The 17,659-nt window shown below is 42.4% G+C and overlaps 3 protein-coding genes across 3 annotated transcripts in view; all 3 read right to left on the reverse strand.

The window, feature by feature from the left end:
- Positions 1-6,348: 6,348 nt before the first annotated feature.
- On the reverse strand, positions 6,349-10,844 carry LOC111957237 (yjeF N-terminal domain-containing 3). Its single transcript, XM_023978015.2, has 6 exons — positions 10,455-10,844; positions 8,025-8,133; positions 7,830-7,937; positions 7,615-7,728; positions 7,087-7,237; positions 6,349-6,856 (listed from the first exon to the last, which is right to left on the reverse strand). Exons 1-6 carry the CDS (start codon positions 10,508-10,510, stop codon positions 6,663-6,665), a joined length of 732 nt encoding a protein of 243 aa, XP_023833783.1. The 5' UTR covers positions 10,511-10,844; the 3' UTR covers positions 6,349-6,662.
- A 993-nt stretch (positions 10,845-11,837) lies between these two features.
- LOC111957238 (NADH dehydrogenase [ubiquinone] 1 alpha subcomplex subunit 13) lies at positions 11,838-13,213 on the reverse strand. The gene is made up of 5 exons (XM_023978016.2): positions 13,074-13,213; positions 12,681-12,759; positions 12,487-12,558; positions 12,295-12,364; positions 11,838-12,094 (listed from the first exon to the last, which is right to left on the reverse strand). The coding sequence occupies exons 1-5, from the start codon at positions 13,165-13,167 to the stop codon at positions 11,975-11,977; spliced, it is 435 nt and encodes a 144-aa protein (XP_023833784.1). The 5' UTR covers positions 13,168-13,213; the 3' UTR covers positions 11,838-11,974.
- Positions 13,214-15,716: 2,503 nt separating this feature from the next.
- The window catches only part of LOC111956450 (transcriptional repressor p66 alpha), a 9,837-nt gene continuing 7,894 nt past the window's right edge, over positions 15,717-17,659 (reverse strand). Inside the window, exons 7-9 of the mRNA XM_070436584.1 lie at positions 16,847-17,292; positions 16,423-16,666; positions 15,717-15,736 (exon numbers count right to left, since the gene is read on the reverse strand). Of these exons, the coding sequence (XP_070292685.1) occupies positions 15,717-15,736; positions 16,423-16,666; positions 16,847-17,292 (710 nt within the window). The remainder of the gene's footprint in view (positions 15,737-16,422; positions 16,667-16,846; positions 17,293-17,659) is intronic.

Genomic DNA, 17,659 nt, shown 5'->3' on the forward strand with positions numbered 1-17,659 from the left:
TGATTGCTAGTCTGGCATGGGTGGGACGCGGGGCTAGTGCGGAGACTCAGCAGGTCCGGCGAGGTTCCATGAAGAGCAATGACGAACCGCATTACTTAGTTTTCAACCTAAGCATTAACAATCCTTTAGTTGGAAGAACTCCATATCAGACTGAAGGATGGTGAGATATTGTACTCGCCGCCATTTAAAAGACTAGCTAGCTTTTGCGGAGAGGCAGTTTGTTTTGCCCTATGTTCCCTAATAAAGTAAAGTCCAAAGAAGGGCCACGCACTGTGGTAAAGTGCATGGAATTGATCTGTCTCAGTGCTCTGCGTAGCAGGTGGATCAGCCTGGAGGTAAGCATCAGACGCAGAATCAGGACGCAGCGACATTCTATTGATTTATACAGAGGAGATAGCACGTGCAGTTAGCTCTTCGCTCTGAGAATTATAAGCGCTAAAGTAATTTCCATGCAACCTCCCCATAGAGTCTCACCCAATGTGGACAACAGACCTTACACATATAGGCACTCGGATTTGACACTGAACTGCTATCTGAAGAAGTAGTTGGTGAACCAGGCAAGGCAGTCATTTGAGAAGAGCCAAGGCATTGGAGTCTGCCGTACTAAGAATGTGGTGAATTGACAAGAGTCGAAAGCCCTTGGCCAGGGCTCGATGAAGACGGCTGCACAGAAGCTGTCCTTTATCGATGCAGCAGGTTATCGATAGTATTTAGGACCTGAGGCGTGGCTGAAGGTTTCACCCATGAAACCGAGCTCAAGAATAGGTTGCATAGTGGAGAAGGTGGGTGGGGTCGAAGATGAGTTTCGGATATGAGATTGATTTCTTGTCAACCAATCTGCTGTATCCTTATATTTGCTAGATTCAGCTTCTCCAGCCCTGTGCAGGTTAACATTTTGTACTTCTCGGATGTGTCCCTTGTGCATCAGCTCTTTGTTTTGGCCATATATTGGGTTTGGAGTGGTTGACTGCTTTGCAGAGTATGGTGGATCAGGTGTCTTTTATATGATACAAGTTCAAACGGTGCCATTAATAACATCGGTAAACGAAGTGAGGACGAAGGTAGAACCTCTTAAAGAGAAGAAGTCAGCTAGGATCTGTCGAGAGCCGAAAATCTTGCTTGTTGTATGGTGAAATAATAATATAATAACTCTATATAGTTGTGTCCTACTATATAATTGAGCGCTCTGAAGTGCTATAGTTCGCATTTGAGAGAGTATCCCTAACAGACTGTATCGCCATTGTCTAGTGCTCATATGGAGAGCTTTTCTATTCGCTGCATTTTGTCTGGTGAGATATGCTTGGCACATGTGTACCTATGTTGTTGAAGAAGGTTTATTAGACGCTTTTAGAGCATCATCTTTTTAGAGAGTTGGTAGAACTCTTGATTCCGCACCATATGGTGAACTGAGTGAAGTAATTGTTTTTGGTCACCCATGTATGCATAGTCCTTTTCACACAATATCAAAGAACAAAAAAAGCAAATGAAGAAATCAAGATAAACAATAAGTAAGTAAGAAATAGGTCGATAGTAGCATACGCATCCTACTGAATATCAGAAATTGCACTCTAACCGGTGCCGTGTAAATGGTGACGACGGCACGACGCCTGCATACGTATTTTCTTTTAGCTTTAGCCTATTGTTTACACCCTACTGAGTATTCGTTGCGCATAAATAAAACTATGAGTGTTACGAGCTAGCTAAGTAAGCATATCTGAGATAATCTGTTGTATTCTAGCGGCCCTGTGGTACCCGCAACTCGAATAGTCGTGAACACCACATAGACACGCTTATATGATTATTGAACACAAGATAATTGTCATACTTATCTTATTTCAATTTCTGTTGTGCGCACTCAGACAGACAATAGGTCTGCGGATTACTCTCAAACCTAGCAAACTACTCGCGCAAACTCCACGTTCACAGTGGGAGGAATGCCGATTATTTTTCTCTTGTTGAAGGAATGCGCTAGGTCGTTGCTGTTGTCTCTATATAATACACGAAACATACGTTTAATATAGCACTCAGAGTCCCTGTATGTGGCTTAAACTCTAAGATATCCATCTAATATCACCAAAATGAATGGTCGCTATCGCTATTTCATCATTCTCTCCGACCGTACCGTTATTGCAAAACGTAGGCATTTCTGTTCCATGTTTGATAAGGCCTACAGAATACATTTCCATTTAGCCCAACCATTTGTTACCCTGCTCTGAGTGGTGTGATGTTTATAGTGCACATGAAAGTTTCGTAAGACTCATTAGGTATGTTGGGTTCTGAAATATACTTATTCAAGTCCAGTGAGGGAGAGAGGGGTATAATGTATAACACGTTTACATTACTAGTCAGGATATGTTATTGTTAGCCATCAGGGATCTATGAGTGGGGGAGGAGACACAGTCTCTTGAGGACGGAAGAACGAGACTCACAGTTCTGGTACGGTCTGGTACCAGTCACCATGACAGCTGTGAGTTGGGGAGGAGTGAGCACTTTGGGGCAGAGGTCAGGTCAGATGAAGTGAGGAAGAACAGATATCACCAAGGTTCTGTCTAGCAACAGAGATGCATTGGCTGTTCAGATGTGTAGGAGGAGACTGCATAGGAGAAAGGGTTAAATATCAGTGCTTGTGTGAAAATGTTTTTGTCTATTCAGCTGTTCAACCTTTTCGAAGAATAAACTTGGTTTACGCTTTCATAGTGTCCGCGTTCTTACTCTGATAATTAGAACCAAACAGGTATAGATTTTCTATTTATTTAATTCAATGTATGGTTTCCTTGTTCATATTTCACGGGTTATGTCAGAGTTCTGTGTGTCTGTGTCCCCTGTCATTTTAGTTGGGTGTGATAGGAGCGCATAGAAATAGGCTATGTGGCCTGCACTCCACATAACCTTCCATGTATGCATGGTGTTGATGGTGTTGAAATTAGAGGTCGACCGATTAATCGGAATGGCCGATTAATTAGGGCCAATTTCAAGTTTTCATAACAATCGGAAATCGGTAAAGAAAAAGATTGTACACCTTAATTTCAAACCAAATTCATTTATATAGCCCTTCTTACATCAGCTGATATCTCAAAGTCTCAAATTTAACTAGGCAAGTCAGTTAAGAACACATTCTTATTTTCAATAACTGCCTAGGAACGGTGGGTTAACTGCGTTGTTCAGGGGCAGAACGACAGATTTTTACCTTGTCAMCTCAGGGATTCAATCTTGCAACCTTACGGTTAACTAGTCCAACGCTCTAACCACCTGCCTCACGAGGAGCCCGCCTGTTACGCGAATGCAGTAAGAAGCCAAGGTAAGTTGCTAGCTAGCATTAAACTTATCTTATAAAAAACAATCAATCAATCATAATCACTAGTTATAACTACACATGGTTGATGATTTTACTAGTTTATCTAGCGTTGCATATAATCGATGCAGTGCGCAGTCGCGAAAAAGGACTGTCGTTGCTCCAACGTGTACCTAAACATAAACATCAATGGCTTTCTTAAAATCAAAACACAGAAGTATATATTTTTAAACCTGCATATTTATCTAAAAGAAATCCAGGTTAGCAGGCAATATTAACCAGGTTAAATTGTGTCACTTCTCTTGCATTTATTGCACGCAGAGTCAGGGTATATGCAACAGTTTGGGCCGCCTGGCTCGTTGCGAACTAATTTGCCAGAATTTTACATAATTATGACATAACATTGAAGGTTGTGCAATGTAACAGGAATATTTAGACTTATGGATGCCACCCGTTAGATAAAATACGGAACAGTTTTGTATTTCACTGAAAGAATAAATGTTTTGTTTTCGAGATGATAGTTTCCGGATTCGACCATATTAATGACCTAAGGCTTGTATTTCTGTGTGTTATTATGTTATAATTAAGTCTATGATTTGATAGAGCAGTCTGACTGAGCGATGGTAGGCACCCGCAGGCTCGTAAGCATTCATTCAAACAGCACTTTCGTGCGTTTTGCCAGCAGCTCTTCGCAATGCTTCAAGCTTATCAACTCAAGAGATTAGGCTGGTGTAACCGATGTGAAATGGCTAGCTAGTTAGCGGTGTGCGCGCTAATAGCGTTTCAAACGTCACTGGCTCTGAGACTTGGAGTAGTTGTTCCCCTTGCTCTGCATGGGTAACGCTGCTTCGAGGGTGGCTGTTGTCGATGTGTTCCTGGTTCGAGCCCAGGTAGCGGCGAGGAGAGGGATGGAAGCTATACTGTTACACTGGCAATACTAAAGTGCCTATAAGAACATCCAATAGTCAAAGGTATATGAAATACAAATCGTATAGAGAGAAATAGTCCTATCATTCCTATAATAACTACAACCTAAAACTTCTTACCTGGGAATATTGAAGACTCATGTTAAAAGGAACCACCAGCTTTCATATGTTCTCATGTTCTGAGCAAGYAACTTAAACGTTAGCTTTCTTACATGGCACATATTGCACTTTTACTTTCTTCTCCAACACTTTGTTTTTGCATTATTTAAACCAAATTGAACATGTTTCATTATTTATTTGAGGCTAAATTGATTTTATTGATGTATTATATTTAGTTAAATTAAGTGTTCATTCAGTATTGTTGTAATTGTCATTATTACAAATAAATAAATAAATAAAATCGGCCAATTAATCGGTATCGGCTTTTTTTGGTCCTCCAATAATCGGTATCGGTATCGGCGTTGAAAAATCATAATCAGTCGACCTCTAGTTGAAATATCATTAAGTCTGATTAAGATGAATGTAACAATGGATGTGGAAATTGCCTTTTATATTGTAGAACCAGTTTATTGGTTGTATTTTCTAATTGGGTAATTGTATGGTTCTGGGTACCAAGTGCTTATATTATGCAGGCCTACCTGTTGGAGCTCCTGTTAGACAGATTCCATTTGGTTTCTCAAGGGGAGGCTGTACAGTCTTGCCCTCTACCTGTGTCCGTTCAGGTAGGACAGGTTAAGCTTGATACAGAGGTTATTGCCTGTGTATATTTGGTAAATCTACTTGTATATTTTGTATTTGTATTATGGCACTTTCACCATTGGATCACCAAGACATGTAAATACATCTACACTGAGCACGTCAACCTGCCTTCTGCTGATTTCATGCCCTTATGACTGCTACAAGTTCCCTATGAAAAGGGCTGTCTGGTAGCCTCAATTAATAGACAAAGATTTGTAGTTGAACAAGTCATTGCATGTATAGATTTATTTTTTATTTTTTACTTGACTTAACTTGTGACTCGACTTGCTCTTAGAATGCATGACTTGAACTTGGCTCGAGCCTTGACATGTCCTTGGGACTCGGACCTTGTGACTTGCTTGTGACTCGAATAATAGTGACTTGGTCCCACATTACAGTAGCAGGTAGGCAGGCCTAGCCTATGAAATATGATAGAGAACAGACTAACTAGAAACAGACTAACAATTCGAAACGTAGCCTCTACTTAACTGTTTAGCTATTATTCGCATGTGTTAATGTTTTCGTCGCCCCGAAACTTTCCACAGATACGCGCGATACAAAGCTGGTTTAATTTTTAACGATTCATTTAACACTTATTTTCGACGAAATTAACGATTCACTTCGCATTGTACTAGTTGGGATTCCGGTCAATCACGTTGAATTGAAACGTGAATCAAAATAATAATTTGTTAATCGCGATCAGTAATTTTAAGGAAAAGATTATGTTTATTATATTTATTATTATGTTTTATTATTATGTTTGTAGATAGTTCCAGTTGATTTGGGCATCCAATGTATGGGACATTGTAACTCAATAGATGCTTAGCAGCATGCAAAGTTAACACTTCCAAGGTASCTAAAAGAAATATGACTAAACTAGAAAAGGTACATTTATGGGCTGGCTTCAGCTGAATAAAAATATTTGTAGCCTACCATAGCCATTTGATCTTTGGTATATTGAATGAGTGAATTATTTRAAAAAGCATACAACTTATTTGGTTGTAATATTGCAATGTTTTACATCAAGGGTGGTCAACCATCCTTCAGGAGAGCTACTGGGTGGGCAGGCTTTTATTCCAGTCCCCCTCAAACAAACCACATTTTAGAAATTAGTTGCTCAATTGGACCTTGATAAACTGGCTTTGTTTGAGCAGGGCTGGATCAAAATCCTGCACACACAGTAGCTCTCCAGACTGAGGGTTGATGTGTTTGATACAGTTGCCTAACAAGTGTTCTACTTTGTGGGGGTGAAGTGCCTTGCACAACAACAAGAGATGATACAGGGTATCAGAGAGCAGTCTCCCAGTGTCCATACCACATTACACATACTTTTGTTTCATTTATGTTCAACAACTATTTTCTTCACTAAACCAAAACATGAACCTAGACCAATTATTAACAGCTCATGTTTATTTTGGCAAACGTTACATCATATTTTATACAGCTGTGCAAACTTCCTCGCGGGTCAATCTGACCGGTTTTCTGAGATTATGAATATACAGAAAGCTCTATTTCCTTGTCACACTAAGAGATATCTGCTACATATCCTCATTACAAATAAGGCATCCTTCCTTCTTCCCTTGATCTGATGTGAAATGTTTGGTGAAAGCAATAATATTTACTCAGTAGATAACCTCAAGGATGAAGGAAGGTCTACACTTCTAAATATTTGATCGAACCCTTGGAAAAACAGAGCATCTGTTTGTTTACCCTAGCTCAACCAGACAGTCTGTGCCATGGTATTCTGGCGCATTGAGCTCATACTTCCTCTGGATGTCATAGGGCAGGATGCGTCCCACCAGGTAATGTGTCCCACTGAAACCGACAACACACTTCTTTGGTGCCATGAGGGAGATGAGCACTGTCGGGTTTATACAGTCAACGTTGGCCTCGTCCCACCCTAAAATCACACAGATGAGGTCATCAATTAGTTTATCCAACATTATCATATGACGTTTGAGTTTATCTGAAACTGGCAGTAAAATAAGACAGACAAGTCTTATCATCAGACAAGTCCATGGTATCAGACCAACCCTAACAAATAACACTACACTTGGATAGCTTTTTAGCCCCTGGTAACCCTGCAGGTAGATGCTGTCAGACAGGTGTGTGTAGGTTTGGTGTGGTTACCTGAGGGGATGTCCACACTGGCGATGGGGATACGGATGTGTCTGAGGGCGAGCAGGATGCTGCTGTAGGGCTCACTGATATCAGACGGCTCCGTCTCCGGCCCCAAGATGGCATCCACCACCAGGTTATACGCATCGTTTATCAGCTGCACCTGTAGGATATTTTTCTATCTTTATTTAACTAGGCAAGTCAGTTAAGAACAAATTCTTATTTACAATGACGGCCTACTCCGGCAAAGCCCTAACCCGGACAACGCTGGGCCAATTGTGCGCCACCCTATGGGACTCCCAATCACGGCCAGTTGTGATACAGTCTGGAATCGAACCAGGGTCTGTAGTGACACCTCTAGCACTGAGATGCAGTGCCTTAGACCGCTGCGCCACTCGGGAGCGAGCACCATTCACACACAACCCGTGTGAACATTCCACATTTTAGAGAGTCTCGTTTCTTTTTGCAAAATCATGGCATGGTGGTCAGACGGCCACATAATACAAATGAACCTTGGTTAGCTCATAGTAGTTCCCTTACCTCTGCGGGAAGAAATGAGAGGAAAGGGATGTCCGTTTTCTCACACTGTACTGTAAAGTCCCGGTGCAGGGCCAGAGTAGAGCGCTTGGGGTAGTACACTGTGGGCATATAGTCCTGGCACAGAGATAGATGGAGGGGAAGAGGGACTGAGTGTCAAATAAGTGCCATTTAGTTAGTTCAGAAAAACAAATTCACTTCACTGGCAGGTTACCCACAAACATGCGTAAGTGGCGAGCGCAGGCCAGACCAATACAGCCATTCTGATTGGGACCACAGATCACCAACACTGTAGGATGCCTCTTGAGGGAACTCAGGGGGAAGGCCTGCACAGAGGGAAAGAAGTTGTATATCATGTCATTCAATTGCCGATCTCAAAACTACCCTTAAAGGAAGAAAAAGAGAACACATACCTTGGTGATAGCGATGGCACAGGCATGGCCCCAGATCTCCATCAGTTGCTGCGGTCCAAAGCGATACTCTCCCAACAACTCTGCCTCCAAGGCCGCAGCCTCCTCATTACTGAGGGAGAGAGAGAGAGAAACAGAGAGAGAGAACACTTAAGTGTCCTGAAAGAGGTTAAACTCTGAGTGGGGGGTATTATATCACTGCTGTCTAATCAATGGCCACCCCGTATGAGATCAGGAAGCAGGGAGCTGAACTTTCAGTGAATCCTGCTCTAATACACAGCTCTGTTAACAGTATATATATCCATAATGAATGAGTGATTCTGGGGGGTATCTAGCACTGCCTCTTTGCCTCAGATTGGAAGCCGGTGGTGGGTAGGGGAAACAAGGGGGAGTAGAACATGGGGCATGGGCGGCTGGACTGCTGCAACTGGTTCCTCTAAAGGTTTCTTCGTCTTTTCTTTTCCTTGTCTCGAATGTTGCACTAAACTTGCTCTTTTAGGGGTTTGGAGGATGAGGTATTCTGTGAAAAAAAAATACTTTGTAAATACTACACTGAACAAAAATATAAAACGCAACATGCAACAATTTCAAAGATTTTACTGAGTTCATATAATMAAATAAATTCATTAGGCCCTAATCTATGGGTTTCACATGACTAGAAATACAGATATGCATCTGTTGGTCACAGATACCTTAAAAAAACAGTCAGTATCTGGTGTGACCACCATTTGCCTCATGCAGGGCGACACATTTCCTTTGCATAAGAGTTGATCAGGCTGTTGAATGTTGTCCCACTCGACAATGGCTGGGCGAAGTTGCTGAATATTGGCGGGAACTGGAACACCCTGTTGTACACTTCGATCCAGAGCATCTCAAACATGCTCAATGAGTGACATGTCTGGTGAGTGTGCAGGCCATGGAAGAACTGGGACATTTTCAGCTTCAAAGAATTGTGTAAAGATCCTTGCGACATGGGGCCGTTCATTATCATGCTGAAACATGAGGTGATGGCGGTGGATGAATGGTACAACAATGGGCCTCAGGATCATGGTATCTCTGTACATTAAAATTGCCATTGATAAAATACAAGTGTGTTCGATGTCTGTAGTTTATGCCTGCCCATATCATAACCACACTGCCACCACATCAGCAAACCGCTTTCCCACACGATGCCATACAAGCTGTTATTTACTGCTGCTCTTTAATTATTTGTTAATTACTGTTTTTAGGTATTTTCTTAACTGCATTGTTGGTTAATGGCTTATAAGTAAGGTCTACACCTGTTGTATTCGGCGCATGTGACAAATAAAGTTTGATTTGTCTACCATCTGCCCGGTTCAGTTGAAACCGGGATTCATCTGTGAAGTCTGTTCCGACGCCAAACTGCAGTCAGGTCAAGACCCTGGTGAGGACGACGAGCACGCAGATGAGCTTCCCCGCGACGGTTTCAGACAGTTTGTGCAGAAATTCTTTGGTTGTGCAAACCCACAGTTTCATCAGCTGTCCAGGTGGCTGGTCTCAGACGATCCCGCAGGTGAAGAAACTAGATGTGGAGTGGGCTGGTGTGGTGTGGTTACACATGGTCTGCGGTTATGAGGCCGGTTGGATGTGCCAAATTTTCTAAAACAATGTTGGAGGTGGCTTATGGTAGAGAAATTAAAATTACATTATCTGGCAAAAGCTGTGGTGGACATTCCTGCAGTCAGCATGCCAATTGCACGCTCCCTCAACTTGAGACATTTATGGCATTGTGATGTGACAAAACTGCACATTTTAGTGTGGCCTTTTATTGTCCCCAGCACAAGCTGCACCTGTGTAATGATCATGCTGTTTAATCAGCTTCTTGATATGCCACACCTGTCAGGTGGATGGATTATCTTGGTGAAGGAGAAATGTTCACTAACAGGGATGTAAACAAATTTGTGCACATTTGAGAGAAGCTTTTTTGAGCATATGGAACATTTTTGGGATCTTGTATTTCAGATCATGAAACAACGGAACAACACTTTACATGTTGCGTTGATATTTTATTTCAGTGTACTACATTTTTATTKGATTGGTCTGATTTAAAAGAGCAAATCTAAAAGCAAGTAAAGACCTCCCAATCCTTTCCTAATCCCTATAAAGCCAGAATAATCCTCCAAAATGTCACACAGTGGGATTATTCATAACATACCACCACGATCAATCTAACACCTGTCTCAGTCACAATTTCTGGAATATAGAATATTAACATAAGAAACATAATATTTTCTCACATTCCTGTTGCAAGTATTTGAGAAATGAAGAGCAAATCATACAATTGGGTAAACTCATTAAGACTTTTTGTGGAACAAAGTAGATGAGTTTCCTAAAACACTACTTATGAAAAAACCACCACCCATTGATAACAATGCCTTAAAGAGTCATGAGTGTGACAGTGTTCATTCTCACCTGAGGTAGCGGAGAGGCTTTCTGAGTGTCTCTAGGTTAGAACAGCTGTAGTCCATCTTCAGAATGTGTGACGGGGAGAGCAAATTTGATTTTTTTTTGGTCTAGCTCCCTTCCTTGCTGTTTCTTCTGTTAGTCTCTCGTCTCCCAAACTCACATTGATGCACACATCCTGTGTGAGTGTTAATGCCCTTCCAGGACTTACCGTGGGTGAATCTGATTGGTTCAAAGTCAACAGCTCAGTCCAACTAAAGCAAGGGGTAACACACACACACACCACACACACACACAGCTGGAAAGCAAAGCAGCTGGGAGGGGTGTGTGCCAGATGCAGGGACTTAGTTACCAATTTGAGCCCCCACTGATGAACTGGACATAAAATCACAGCATTGATGCTTCTCACTCCTTTATCTGCACATACATAATGAAGCAGTGTTTCCTACAGAAGACAGGGGTACGTCATCCAGAAAATGAGAGGCTGAAAATAACTGAAGGAAAGGGCAAGCCTCTTTCCATCTGTCACAGGTTTCATTCTTTCAGGGTGAATGTTGAACATAGTCTGGGTGCAGTGACCAGTGCTGGCCACTTTCTTTGTTGAATGAGACAATTTAGGGAAACATGAACAGATCTAGGATCCTCTTATCATGCCCCAACCTTAACCATAAGGAAATAATAACATGCACAAATGACCTTAGATCAGAGATTCTACTTCACACGAGAGTCGGTTCTAGACAACACAGTTCTATCTTGCGGCTGGGCATTCTGTTATATGTGCCCTCCTGAATAAGATTGGAGATGGTCCATGCCTCTACTGGCCGCTGCCCAGTTAGGCCTCCTGTTATTACAGGTGCCAGCACAATGAAGAGCAGCTGCTTAACACACAGGGTGGTCTACCCAACACACACTCACACTTCCAGACCTTAATACTCCTTACACAACAATGACTGACTCTCACTGAATAGCAGGCTAAAACAGGAAACAAGTTTCTTTGGTTGAAATTCCCCAACAAGGCTTACAAGCAGTCTGAAGAGTAGCCAATGTTTGGCACCGCGCAACAGAATCACTCCGTCCATGTGAGCTGGAAGGCAGAATGTGGGGCTGCACAGACAACCCATTGTTAATTCAGGCAATTTACACATTGCCTGAAGGACAAAATGTTTTCCTTTTCTATTGCATCTTGTTAGGGAAGGACTGGGTCTGTGCTTTGAAAAGGTGCTTCCATGTTGGATAGACAGTATCATTGTTATGCAAATTCATCCCCTCTGAACTAAAAACAATTGCTTGAACCTGATGACAACCATATGTAGGCTATAGAACAGAATACATTCAAGACCCTGTTTAACCTGTAATATGCCTTCAGTAATGATATAAAACAGAGAACCAGTATGAGGTACAGAAAAGATCACTTTAATATAGAACATTTACAAGCTGTGTTGAGTTGTGGACTCAGGTCAACAGGTTAGTGGCTGTGACTGGTATAGTAGCCGAGGAGTACTGTAGTGACACGGTTGGACTGGGGGCGACTACACGTACCACAGGAAGCCAAAGCGCTTGTGTAGAAGCTCTTCCCGGGGTCTAAGGTTAAACAACTCCTCTGTGAGGGGGGCCACCCAGCGGTCTGTGTGGAAGACATTCTCTCCCACCTAAATAGACACAAACAAGGAGGAGCTTATTATTCCTCATCACTGTAGAACGAGCAGCATTGCTGAGAGTTATTTGCTTCCATTCAAATGCTTATTCTAGAACATTTAGAAAAACAACCATCTGCAGCTTCATGACAGTTGACAAGTAAAACAAACATCTGTCTGTCTAGACAGAAATAAAATCAAGCATATGTCTTTACCTTCCAGCCGGGGACATCTTTCATTACGACTGCTTCCTCCTCCAGATTCTCCCGCAGCATCCGTAGTTGCCTTTTGGGGAAATAAATTCAGAGCTCCTAAGACAACTAATTATTCATAGCCAAAATTGGTAAATGACCTTTACCCGGTTGAAGTAGCATTTGATTGTGTGTCAATGTTGGTGCTTATCTTACCTCCGGTCCTGCTCTGCTTGCAGCAAAGGCAGAAGAGCTATCCTCGCTTCCAGCTCCTCAATCTGCAACCGCCTACAACACACCAACAGAAAAGATCAGCAGGTCATTGACCAACAATAAACCCCATCTCAATGACCTGAACTGGTACAATGAATCAATGTCAGTGACATTAACTCCATTGCGGCAGTTTTTACCTCCTCTCCCTGTTCCATTTGAAGAGTCTCCAATAACCGAAACACATGACACCGACTCCTATGGCGAGCATGCTATACCCTGAAAATTAGAATATTCACTGTCAGCAATTTATTTAATCAAGATCATCTCCAAACCCTGTCTGTGCTACCCATATATTTACGCAATTGAATTGTGGTGCTACCTCAGTTGTAATTTGTGAAGAAAATACAGTACAGGGATAACAAACAGGAGAACAACTCTTTTTTTGTTTCACAATATCACACAAATGATTAAACTTGGCAAGACATTAGCTAGCTAACGTTAGCTAGCGTCCCTTGTTTGACAGGCCTGCCTATAAAACGATCTACTCCGAATTTTAAACCACGCAATACAAATGTAATTAGTTTACTAACCAGAGAGTCCCCTTTTGGGGAGATTTCTCTTGTAATCAACAGGACCATAACCCCCCGGAGGAGGCATGTCCTGCTTCACCTTGGACGCCGCCATCTTCCACCCCTTCTCCAAAACAGACCGGGGCGTTACGTCATAACTTGTTCTGCTTCTTGCGTGACAGCAGCGGGAGCTTAAACTGAGATAAATGGACTCTATCGCCCCCATCCGAATCAGATCAAAAGTGCCGCGTGGAAAATCACGTACTGAAAATAAATCATGCTATCATTGGCATAATCAATAATTTAATGACACATTCAGACCAACTGAAAGGGTTCAAATTACGTGTATTTTTTATTATTACTTTCTGTAGCTGGGAAAAATTAAGCCAAACAAATTGGAACATAATTTTGGATTATGCATAAAGGGATGAGAGTTACTCTTGACAGTTAACAGCCCAAGCTACCCTAAATAACAAACAGGGTGGTTACTGGTGGTCGGTGTTGAGTAGGGGTTCTGGGGGCCAACTTCAGTTCCTGCAGTGTGTATTGTTTTTCATAGTTCTCAATGATGGCATCTGATCTAGCACTGAAAATAATCTCAAACAATTTTGACAACCCATATGTTAATTATTTATAAACCATAGACAGCATATGGAACTTTTACAGAAGTACAAAACAAAACTGAAAAAGGAGTAGGAGACTGTAGTTGAGGAAGAGAAGGAGCCACATTTTTTAAATTTTATTTGAACAGGAGCACTGTTGTAAATCCAGTTACCTCACCACAGGCCTGTCTGGGATACAAGTTATTGGTCCTGATGCCAACCAAAAACAATTAACGAGTGATTTCAATATTAGACATATTTATTCTCTCCTCAGTCTTCTGTACATCTCAAATTTGTTAAAATTCCCCTATAAGTTGCTTTAACGAACCCAGCTTCAACATGTGGCAACCAGAAACCTAAACTTGAGATATCCCAGAGCATGTGACAATACCTGCAATCGGCTAACTTTCATCCCCAGATGAGAACATTCTGTAAAATGTTTGAGCATATTAATAAACCAATTGAAATATTATCCATATTCAATTACTTTTTCCAGACCAATTCCAAAAAGTGTAATGATTCTAGATGACTGAACTTTTTCAGCCAACATATGGACTTTGATCATTTATTTTTTATTTTTTATAATTCACTGATTCATCAGGGAAATCGACAATCAGTGTAAAACATATAGAACAGATGTAATCGGAACACATCTGTGATGACTCTTGTGATTCTAGAATCTTGTCTTCCATGGAAACAATTGTGCATGTAATTCAAGACAGACTGTATTATACTATTGGTTCTCTTTACAGACATGTTATTACAAATATGAAGGGACAACTCAGAATGGAATAATAGAAAACCAAAGCAGAGGCTTCAGACAAAAATATAATATAGAGATCCTCTACTTGTTTTGCTTATGTCAAACATGAGTGTGGAGCAGCTCTGTCAAATTGCAAATACAGATGTAGGATCTTAATTTGAGCCAGTCTCCTACAGCAGGAAAATAATCCTGCAGCAACAGGAAATGTGAATTATAATTAATGAACGTTTTTGTAACGGTTGGTACATTGTTCGTAAGGGGAAATCTTGAAATTACTAACTTTAGAAGCTTTTTTAACATTTCAGATACGCTGCAAGTTTTAAATGTCCTGTGTTGCAAGAAAGTTCTCCTGCAACAGGGTGATCAAATGAAGACATTATATCTGTAGATGAATAACATACATGGGAAGGAAAAAATTTCACAAAAAAAAGAAAAAAAGTGTATGAGGCTAGTATAAATTGTTCAGTTGTTAAAACCCCAACATCATGACAGGAATTCTTCATTTATACATCAGTCCCCAAACATATCCAATAACTTACTGTAAATACAAACAAATTCCAAATGAACCGCTACTGAGGTTATGCACTGAAATCATAATTTTAAACTTAAAGAGAATGTTTATTGGAGATCATATTTTTTGTCTTTTAGCTTTTTTAGGGTACTCTTGAATATGAAGTAAACAGTTCCAAGTAATTTCACCTTGACCACACCCCAACAGTTTGTCTGCATCCCATTCGCTGAGCCTAAGATGACAGAGGGCCAATCAGCTCCTAGTTCCGTCCAATAGGTAAAGAGCTGTCCATCGTTTCCATGGTAAGACATCAACAGTCGGCAGAACGCCAGCATAAGTTCTMGAGAAAAGCAACATTCTCAAGCCATCATAAACTCACAGACATCATGGCTGACAAACATATGGAAGGAAGCCCTTTATGCATTTCTTGTTTTGCTCCGGTGTAAATCGCTCTTTATGCACACTGATCAAACATCGGTGAGCCTCATGAGAAACAGACTTGAAAGAGAAACAAAAACACTAACATTTTTTTATTGAGAATGCTTCCCCTCAAAAGTTTGGAGGCTGCGTTTCCATAACTGTCCTCGGGGGGGGGGGGGGGGGGGGGGGGGGCTTATTGTTGGCATTGACAAACAGTAGCTAATGGTTATTGATAATGGTAATGAATGAGATTATTATTTCCATGTGTTAGCTGTCTGGGAGATGGGGCGCGATGGAATCATGTCCAGGAGGTACTCTCTCTGGCGGGCGTCACTGTGGACGAGGTCTTATGGACTGACAGACTGGGTTCACATAGGCCATGTCACACCTGCAGAGAGAGGGGAGAGGTCAGTCTCTGACGAGGAGTGCACGGAGCATAATAACACATACACACAAAGAACACGCACAGGTGCACAAAACACAAACGCGTAAATAACATTGATCTCAAAGCAGAGAAAACATGGACTACTCTATCTCTAGGGGAGGTGAGGTGAGCTATGCCATGGAGTCCAAGGAAAAACCCAGCCACCAGAAGGAACTGAAGCAGGAAGGAGGAACAGAGCATTGAGGGGTACAAGGGAGAATCTCAATTGCATACTCCTTCGTGTCCTCTCTTCTCGCTCCTTCTCAAACCCATTAGATGAGAAAAGCCAGAGGTCCCTCCCCTCTGACCTTCTCCTCAATGGATTTTGATGGTGAAGGAGAGAGATGCAAGGAGTATGCAATTGAGATTCTTCACAGAGAAGGAGATGCAGAGTCAAAAACAATCCCTATCCATTGGCTAGTGTGTAACATTATGGTGATGCCCACCTAGGAAGGCTCCAGTAGTTTAGACAAGCTTCGGACATTTTGCTTACACCTGTTTCCCTCAGACAGCAAACACCCAAAGGGAAGCAACTAGTAAAAGGGGCTAGGGGTGCTTTTGGACTGGGACAACGTTCAGTGGTGTAGAGGTAGAGGCTGAGGGCAGTGTGGTGGGTTGGTTGGTTGGGGCCAGTCGGTATTAGAGTCTACCTGTGTTGATGTTATGCTTCCTCCATGCAGTGGCTTGGGCGCTACCTCTGCTGCTGTTCCCACTGGAGCTGCCCTTTGAACCCTGGGCAGCGGGGCGCACATGGGCATGCTTACCTGGCCGGCTGACCAAGGCCGCAGCGGCCACAGCGCTCTGCAGCTGAGAGGAGGAGGAGGAGAAGGAGTGGGACACGCCCCTCACCCCCACCGATGGGATACCGCTACGGGAGAGCTGGCCCTGAGGGCTCTGGGGGGGAGGGAGAAAGAAGATATAGAATATTGAGTGACAAGAACAGACCACACAAGCCAAGGGAACCATGGAGAATCTTAGAACTGTCTGTATCCAATTGAATGTGACAGGGCCTGGAGTGGCTCCGGTGGTGATGTGACAGTTTCAGGGAACAGTTGAGAAGTGTCTCACCCCTACCTGTTTGATGTTGGAGTGGTGGCGTGCAATGCTCTGTCCTCTGTTCTGCTGCTGGTGATGGTGATGGTGCTGCAAAGAGGAGACCCTAGCCTGGGCTTGAACCTGCTTCAGCTGCTGGGACATCAGATGCTCCGCCTTTACCGATGGAGAGGAGGAGGAGGAGGAAGAGGAGGAGGGGGTGTGAGAGACAGGGGAGGCGGCCTGCTGGAGGATACGCTGCTCTATCTCCTGCTCCTGCTGCAGGGCCTTGACGAACGCAGCCTTCAGCCTATTGGTGTGCTCAGCCTTCAGGGCTTTCTTCTGATTGGAGGACATGCAGTCAGCACAGAGTATGGTCCCGCCCTTGGCCTTGTCCTGCCTCCAGCGGCAAGTAAAGTCGGTGCTGCACTGGATGCAGGTGAAGGGCTCTTTGATGGCAGGCTTGACCGGGGGCAACCCTGTTTTAGCTGGGGAGGACAGAGGATGGGTGGGATTAGACAGAACAGGAGAAAACTGGTTTCAATATGAAGCGTAATGATTAAATACTACTGGAGGAAACTCCTCTGACAGTATTGTACTGTTAGGGTATGACCTCTCCTGGTGAAGTGATATTATTGTGTAATGAAGTGTCTGTAAGTGTAAAATATGTGTTTGTGTAACTTTGCTGATGGAATACTGTAATTTAATAGTGTTAATATCAGCAAAATGTTTTGTACCGCTAGTGATGGTTTAGTAGTGATATACAGTGTTTATAAACAGTGTAGCGTGCTTGTTTATAAACAGTGTAGCGCGCTTGTTTATAAACAGTGTAGCGCGCTTGTTTATAAACAGTGT

This window comes from Salvelinus sp. IW2-2015, linkage group LG32 (assembly GCF_002910315.2).
Source record: "Salvelinus sp. IW2-2015 linkage group LG32, ASM291031v2, whole genome shotgun sequence".
Taxonomy (NCBI): domain Eukaryota; kingdom Metazoa; phylum Chordata; class Actinopteri; order Salmoniformes; family Salmonidae; genus Salvelinus; species Salvelinus sp. IW2-2015.